Consider the following 8,231-nt stretch of genomic DNA (forward strand, 5'->3'; position numbering starts at 1 on the left):
GGGGGGTAAGGGTGATGCCTGCCTCCCTGCCTGGTTGGGTTTTACTCAACATCAATGTGCATCAATGAGCAAATAGTCCCCTCGTGTGCTGAGAAGGGACACATAATCCTTCTCTTTCTTTCAAACGCCAAGATCAATAGTTGGAAAGAGGACGTGGCCGCCAACAAATGCCCAAAATTTGCAAAGATGCTGCTTTCGGCGCTCATCTTTCATTTTCCTCAGAGCCATCTCGCGAGTCTCCGAATAAGAGCGGAAATCCTCTTAAATAGACCCTTTGCACGCTGCTGTTCTTCCGGGATGTGCATATGTAAGACGTAAACACTGAACCGTATAAGGGTGACGAGAGTGGCCCGGCCTAGTTGTTGTGGTTTGATGGGCTGTCAGGAAGGCGGTGGCTTAACGCCACTTAGATGTCATGCAGAGAGTCTCTAGTGAGGTGGCAAGAGCAGGACGTCAAGGCGGGCAGGATTGTCCTTGTCATCGCGGTCAAACTGAGGCGGAGTGCGCGTTTAATGGATAGCTCGCTGCTTGGGAGAGCCCCAAAACCCATTTCAATAACAGCTGGGCTTGTTTTTCTATTATCGTTATTATGCTAAATTCAAGATTTGGATCTTGAGTTTCGCCGCTATTTCTCGAAATGAAGTCGATAGTACATTCAAGTCACACGGCCAAAACATGGAACTCTTTTGGAAGTATTCAATGTTAAATAAATGATAGATAGAGCACAATTAAGGTTGTAATTTTTGCTAATATGTAGTCATATGTAGAGAGATGTAAATCAATTGGGTTGCATTCGTAGGATTAAATTTTCCATGATTCTCGGGCACAGAAGCAGGAAGTAGTTCTAGTTCTGGTATGACACAAACGTGTACACGCACGAGCGAGCGAGTGGATGCGGAGGAGAATGAGAACGCGAGCGCAAATGTGAAAGGCAATAAGAGGAAATTTGAATGAAAGATGACAAATGAAAAGCCGACATCCTGTCTTCGCCCTTTGTTGCGTAAAAGTGTGCGTTGACTCCAAAACACAAGTGGGATAGGCGAGATCTGGGAGGGTTCAGAGGTTAGCGTCTCAGGCTACACCGCAGCTAACCCCCACTCCCCCAATCCCAACTATGCCAAACGCATGAACACATTTCCCCGAGGCTATTTTTGGGGTGTGTGGTCGTATCAGTTATCGTGTCAGACACTTTTAAGAGCTAAGTGCATTGATTGATTTTTGATAGGCCCGGCATTAAAGGGGAAGAGGGAGTGGGGGTCGAATGAGAGAAGGCTTTGGTGTTTTGTATTTTCCAATCAAATCTCGCCGGGATCTATATCGTCCCGTTCTGCTTCATGAATTATAAAGAGAAATCAATTTCTTTCGGGGGGAAAAAAAAAACCTCACAAAGCAGCCAAATGTCTTCATTGTAACCTTTAACCCTGCTATCAGACTGACCGCCATGACGCAGGACTGCGCTATTGTTATTAGTTTGGCAATCGGGATTGAGCGCAGCAATAACGTAGCATAAGAAATTCCTAAGAAAGCGACACACCTGGCAATAAAGACAAGGGCGACGAATATTCTAAGTTGATGCTTGACTTGACAGTAAAGATGCAAAGATAGGCAACCCACCGCTGTTCTGAAGCGAAAGCACCCATCTACTGACACACACCTACACACATAATGTCAGTGGCTTCTTCGCTGCTACGAGTTCACACGCTCACCACGGCCAACAAAGTTCACACCAGGGAGCAAAGTCAGACCAAAATGCAAAAGTTTGAGATTCCGAAACGCAGTTTTGCAGTTTCACTAATAAATTGCTCAGTAAGAACCAACGTCGACTCTGGTTTTGAAATCACCACGCAGTTACACAACGCTTGCGAAAGGAAGTCGCCGAGCACGCTTTGTACGTCGCGCGGTCGTCGATGTGCCGCCACCTTGGCGCCTTAGCTGTTGCTTTCGATAGCCGAGGTTGAGTCACACGCTGACACGGCCGAAAAGGCGTACGAGCATTTCGGTGGAATCCGGAGGAGCGGTTTTGCATCAGGTACGGGGCGTCGTGGCCCACCGCCGCGCAACTTGCCGTTAGGATGCTGGCGTTCATCTGACAATCCAGCACTCGGGGGGGTTTATGAGCGAGCGCGGCCCCGGCGCACTTCCTTGAAACTTGCTTGCGCATTGGGAGCGTCACATGAAAGCGTCACTGCAGAGGCAGAAGGGCTGACGCTTCCACATATAAACCGCATATGTTACCAGGAGACAGGAGGGTGTTGCTCCCCGTTATATCGAAACGCATGACGCTCGCTCGGCTTGCTTAAGAGGCGTAGATTAAGACATACGAAAGAGGCTTTGTGCTTTAGAGGCTCATCCGCTCTCTACTGCATAGCTGGACTGACAAAGCTACCCGTTCTCACAAACACAGACACAATACTAACACAGACGCAAACTATGCTTTCACACAATGCCCCTTCCCTTTCTGGTATGATTGTTGCGGTTCCTCTTGTTGCGGTGGAGTTGACAGGGCAGTGAGACCAATGTGACAAAGGAGCGAATCGGGTTTGCGGTGACGTAACGACAGGTAGCATGTCAACAGATGACATGCATGAGACCGCGTGACTCACAATGTCCTCTTTCAATGCGGACAGTCACTGTTTTGTAGCCTGGTAACGTCTACAGCATTTCATGACAAAGAGCTTTTTGATTTATGTTCATTGTCGTAAATTTGTGGTTGGTGAGTATGATTATCATTAGTTAAACAACATAAAAGGGAGTCCTCAGTTTACGAGATTATTGACATATGACAGTAATAAATGGGACGCAATGAACTTGTTTGCACAGTAGCGGGAGAAAACTTTGTCACACGACACACTCGGTTACTGCACTTTTTCATTTGGTTGTGTTTCCATTTACAGCCCAGAAGCATTTTTCCATACAAGTATTTACTGTGTTACATTAGTGTAGGTTGACTACGATACGTTCCGACGTACAAATTCGTGTTAGGTCATCACTGTAAAGCTGGAGCACTTGTGTCGCTGGAACCTCCTATGTCACAATTTGGTAAATTTCATATTATCACTAATCTATACTATTGGTCTATACGATAGGTGAGGACTACACGTGTTGGTTATTTTTACAAATTATTGTCCAATGTTAAAGGGCTTGAACAAACATTTTTGGGAACAAATATTTTGGGGTTTCCAGAAAAGTGTTGATTTTGGAGGTACGAGCTTCCACCTGATGCCAGCGACATGTTTGTATAAATCATGTCATGCATTTGCTGTTCACCGAGATAACAACTTCAAACAGTCTGGGAAACTCCAGATCACTTAAAAGACCGCAATCGTATGCTGTTCGCTACGAAAAAGAAACCAACCGAGATCAAGTTGACAAAGCCATCATCGACTTCTTACCTGAGTTTCGGTCAAGCTCTCCAACGCTTGCATGACTGATTGCTCGGGTCTTGATGCTTGAGACTGTGAGGGGGGAGGAGGGGAGACAAGGCAAATATGTCATTTTAAAAATAAATAAATAAAGTCTGATCACACGGCGGATTGTTCGGCGGGCTGTCCTCACCATTAATCCTGCTTCGACGGTCGGTACGAGTGTTAACTTGCTCCCATCGGAGACGCCAAGATCCTGGAGTTTGCCCGAACTTAGTCTGCTGCGGGGTTCATGGAGGAATGAGATAATTAGACTGTGCTGACAATATCACTCTTCGCGCACACACACAGCCATCTCTGCGGGGGCGCGCCGACTTCAAAACTAGTTTGGCAAAAGAGCCGAGGGTGGAGGGAAAGTATTGATCTGGCTGTCATGTTTCAATTTCAAGTATGGCGAGGCTCTGACAATTACTCGCAGTGCATATCTGGCGGCGTATGAGGTTGTATGCCACACTGAGCTGCGCCACTTATAAACCAGTTTGCCGGTTACTTCCCCAGGCATAGTAATATACATCACGTATTGTTAATAAAATAACGATAAACACAAGACATGAATTTGGATCAAAAAGCCTGCTTGGTGATCGATGAAATAACTTTTAGTGCTGCCTCAAAGGTCGGTTTCCTTTAAACGTGACATGATGCAATACACGTGACTGATCCGATGACGCTTACAATGGACAGCTGAGTGAAAAGCCAGCGTGACCCAAATTTCACCCTGTGCAGATGAACAAAGACCCCCGTCACCGACTTGCGAGTTGGTTTATAGTTACAAGGGCAGGAGGGGATTTAAAAAAAAAAAAAAAAGGGGAGGGGGGCGGAGGTAGGAGGGCAGGCAGGTTTTAAAGGGTAATGTGATTACAATGGGCAAGAGTGGGTAGAGGCCGAAAAACAATACGTACTGTTTGCATCTTCTAAAGCACCACCCCTCCCTACTTACTTTTTGCATAAAACCACCGGCGCTTTTGTTAAGCCCCGCTAAACCTGCCCTTCAATCATTCATTCATTCAGCCACTTGCTAATACTGCAGCGTTATGGTTTCACATCACTAAGAGAGCGAGAAAACCCACTACCTTTTCCCATCAAGGCGGCGCCCAACCTAACGTTCCACTGCAACGGACACACGCAAGAGCAAGACTCACCCTTGACATGTAACATGGGATTACACAGGGAAAAAAACTAAATCACAGATGGAACGATATAAAATCGGATTTGTGTTAGGTTACTCACGTTGACGTCTATATGAGTCACATATGCATGAGCATTAACAATTTATTCTGGCCTCCCTGTTTAGAAGGTGGGAGAAATTAATCAATGCACCGTCCCATCGATATCATCTCAGTGACCCACGCGTCCCCTGCGTGGAATTGCGAAACCATCGCCATAACATTGGCTACACCTGCATAATCTGCCCTTATGTTCAGATTTGATGTGATACATTTAGGACTGTGGCTGTCTGACTGCACTGCAATGTACTCGGTGTTCCTACGATGTCAAAAGGACACAATGCAGCCCTGCAACCAGGACAATGAAACACATTGTTCCCTGAACACCTCTCGGAAAAGTTAAGACATTGAGAGGTTGCTTTTGCTTTTTGATACTTTACTGTGTAACTTCCAACATATTCATCTCAAGGTTCATCCCATAAACGACACTGAAATTGACTGACAGTGCCAAACTGGTGTCAATTTTATGCATGGAGCTGGCTGGCGTTGGGCCGAAAGCTCCTTTGACACAATTCGGTAAATTTCATATTTCTTCACAAATCTGGTAACTTGAAGAAATTATCGACCAATCTAAAGTGTTGAAAATAGGTTGCCCTTCTTAACGATGCGATGTTAATGACTGAATCTAAATGCTGTTTTTGAGATCGCCTGAAAAGCGATCATTTTATTGATAGGAGGATTCCACCTGACGCCAGCGATGTTTGGAAGCAGGACTATCACTTTGGAAGGGATGTGAAGAGCTCAGATTTTTTTGTAAAATATGATGCAATGATTAAATGCACGTTGAACGATGATAATGTATTGCATGCATTTGAGCTTTTAGGGTAACGTCTTCCAAGGTTGTCTTTAATTTGAGAATTGCATGGCAAGCCCACGAGCTGTAGGTTTCCCACCCTTGCAGCCAATAGTTCCTCAGACGAAACCAGGCGGCCTTTCCCTACCAAATAATGTTTTAATCAACCAACCAAAAGGGAAATGTTCGGCTTACGTTTCTTTGTGCAGCAACGCGAGCCTCTCTTTGGGTACTTTGAGCCGCTGCGACAGCCTCCTCTTCAGCCCGTCCACGGTCTCCTCCTGGGGCAGCGAGAGCTCGAAGCGGGTGCCGGTGGTGGAGTGGATGTGGAGGTTCATGGAGGGCTCGGCGGGGGCGGCCTCGCAGGACGAAGAAGCCCCGCGGCTGGTGCAGCTCCGGGCGCTGGGATGCTGGTCCATCCGATAACCTGTCGGGTCGCGGGGAGGTGGAAGATGAACAGGGGGTGGATGCAGTCGACGAGGGAAAATAATAAAAAAATAAGGAGGACGTTGAGGAAGCCGATCCGTGGCCTTCGTGTCCCCACAGCTAAATGCTACATGGATGGCTGAATGAACACCATAAAAGGGCAGGCTGGTCCAGGCCAAACAAAAACACGTATATTCCCCTCGGTTTTAAAAGTACGCTTTCAGCTTCGACACACGGCGATGAGACGTTGGGCTTCACTTGTACCCACGCAGGCTCCCGCGGAACATGAGCGACAATAAACGTCGTCTCGCACACAAAAAGTATCCCAAAGATCCAGCGTAGGCTTTGAGGCCAAACCCCCTGCACGGCGGACCAATCGTGAAAGAGCTCACCCAGGGACGAGCCAATAGCAAGGCGAGGTGTACACCCACGTGGAGGGAGAGGGAGTTGAAAGCCATTCATAATAAATGACAGCATAGAAGAAGGGAATGTGGAGCTCGCGTTTCACATTTATACCAATATATTTCTTTTTTAAAATGCATTTCCCAGCATCTCTTTCAAGCGACCGTGTATACAGTTCTCCATCTTCTGGAGGCAGTACCTTGCAATACAAGTCATCCATTTTCTACGCTCATGTCGAAATGCAAAAAAACGAATAAAATTGAATTCACTTTGAAGTGATAGTGTATATAAATGCAGCGCGATTTGTACAATCCTTACACTCTGACATCTCTTCTCGCATAATGCATGAATGTGAGCTGGTTCCCTGTGAGGTAAGCAACACTAAAATGCAGTAAAAGGATTACAATGAGCACCGTAGAGGCATTCTTTAAATAAATAGGATTTATTTGAATACGTAAATCGTAAAAAGATTCGATATCTGCGTGATCTGTTACAATTAATTGTTCGATGATACATGGAGTTTTGCCCCCTTTCACGTGAAAAGATCTCGATCTCCCCCCAGTGGCCACACAAGGACACTTTCAAATTAATCCCAGGAGGTGACTCCGTTTTCTTTCACAATTGCATATAATGGTACGAAATGGCCTATTACTCAAATTATGAACAGAGACCCAATCATATTTATCATTTTATATTTAAAATTAAAAAGCATAGTCTCATAATACTTTATTGTGGTCACGGCCACCGCACGAAAATTGGATGCCAGTTATAGTTTTAATTAACAAAACCCGGCGGGTAATTACATATTTTGTTTTACAGTAACAGCCTGACATTCACCATTCGGTCGATACGAGCCGTGTGCTGAAGTAAATAACGTCCAACACAATGTGCATGGCACTCCCTTGACAATATGCTTTATTATTGATCCGTCGTTAGAGGTCAATACAACAACCACCGGCCTGTGTAATGTTTTGGACGGGACAGAACAGGAATTTTATGCGCCGTTGATTAAAAAGGTGTACGGTACTTACCGATGACCGTGGCGAGAACCGCGAAGCTTCGCGTGGAAGTAAAAGGTCCAATTTGTTCCCCCAGCTTTGGCATGTAAGGTGCGAAATCAACAGAACAGCGGCGAATTCCCAAAAGAAAGATGAACGAAATGAAATATCCGCAAGGTGGTCACAAAACCGCTCCCGCCCGTTGCTTCTGAGCTATCCGCTCACCGGTACTTCTCTCTCGGTCACAAGAACGTCAGTGAGTCGGCGAGTTGCCTCTTAAGGAGACTCTTCTCGGACGTGATGTCACTAATGTGACTTTTTTTAAAGGTAGACTCGTCTCCGAAAGGTCAAGTCGTTACGTTGTATTTCTGCAAAAGAATGTTCCGAGGCGATGATAAAATGTTAAAACAAATAATTTACAGGGTTAATTAGTGTTTGACCCGCAAAACCGTTGAAAGGGACACTTGGGAAGCACAAGCGTGTTTCCGTACGACCTTAAGAGCAAAAATTAAAAAGAAAAAAATTAAACGTGCCGGTTTTATAAGTGAGCTGTGGCGTCATCGTGGCAGGTAACTAACCACGCCCCTAGGTTACAATGTACACTTGTAAACAAACACGTCATATCCAGGAACCAGGCTTGTACTGAGTCCTGGAAGTCAAACAAAAGTAAAAGTACAAACATCTTAACAGAAAGCAACTTGAATATAAGTCAGCTTGCAGACTATTACGTGAGTTAAAGTTCTTAAGTGTCTGACATTCTCAGTACTTAAATATTAAAAGTCATTTTCTGATATGTATTACTTATTTTATGTGAGTATGAATAGTTGGCCCTAAATTTCGCTGGCTGCACTCCACCTTGTGCTAAAAGTCAGGTGGGATAGGCTCCAACTCATCCATGACCCGAATGAGAACAAACACGAGAAAATGGAGGGATTGTCTGGAGCAGCCAGGTGCTGAATTATGACAC

General features: G+C 45.4%; 1 protein-coding gene across 1 annotated transcript in view; it reads right to left on the reverse strand.

Annotated features, from left to right (window-relative positions):
• midn (midnolin) overlaps nt 1-8,021 on the reverse strand; it is a 26,237-nt gene extending 18,216 nt beyond the window's left edge. The window contains exons 1-4 of the mRNA XM_019896876.1: nt 7,298-8,021; nt 5,634-5,865; nt 3,556-3,643; nt 3,393-3,455 (exon numbers count right to left, since the gene is read on the reverse strand). Of these exons, the coding sequence (XP_019752435.1) occupies nt 3,393-3,455; nt 3,556-3,643; nt 5,634-5,865; nt 7,298-7,370 (456 nt within the window). The 5' untranslated portion in view covers nt 7,371-8,021. The remainder of the gene's footprint in view (nt 1-3,392; nt 3,456-3,555; nt 3,644-5,633; nt 5,866-7,297) is intronic.
• Between the last annotated feature and the right edge of the window lie 210 nt (nt 8,022-8,231).

The sequence above is a fragment of the Hippocampus comes genome, unplaced genomic scaffold (assembly GCF_001891065.2).
Source record: "Hippocampus comes isolate QL1 unplaced genomic scaffold, H_comes_QL1_v1.1 scaffold22, whole genome shotgun sequence".
Lineage (NCBI taxonomy): Eukaryota > Metazoa > Chordata > Actinopteri > Syngnathiformes > Syngnathidae > Hippocampus > Hippocampus comes.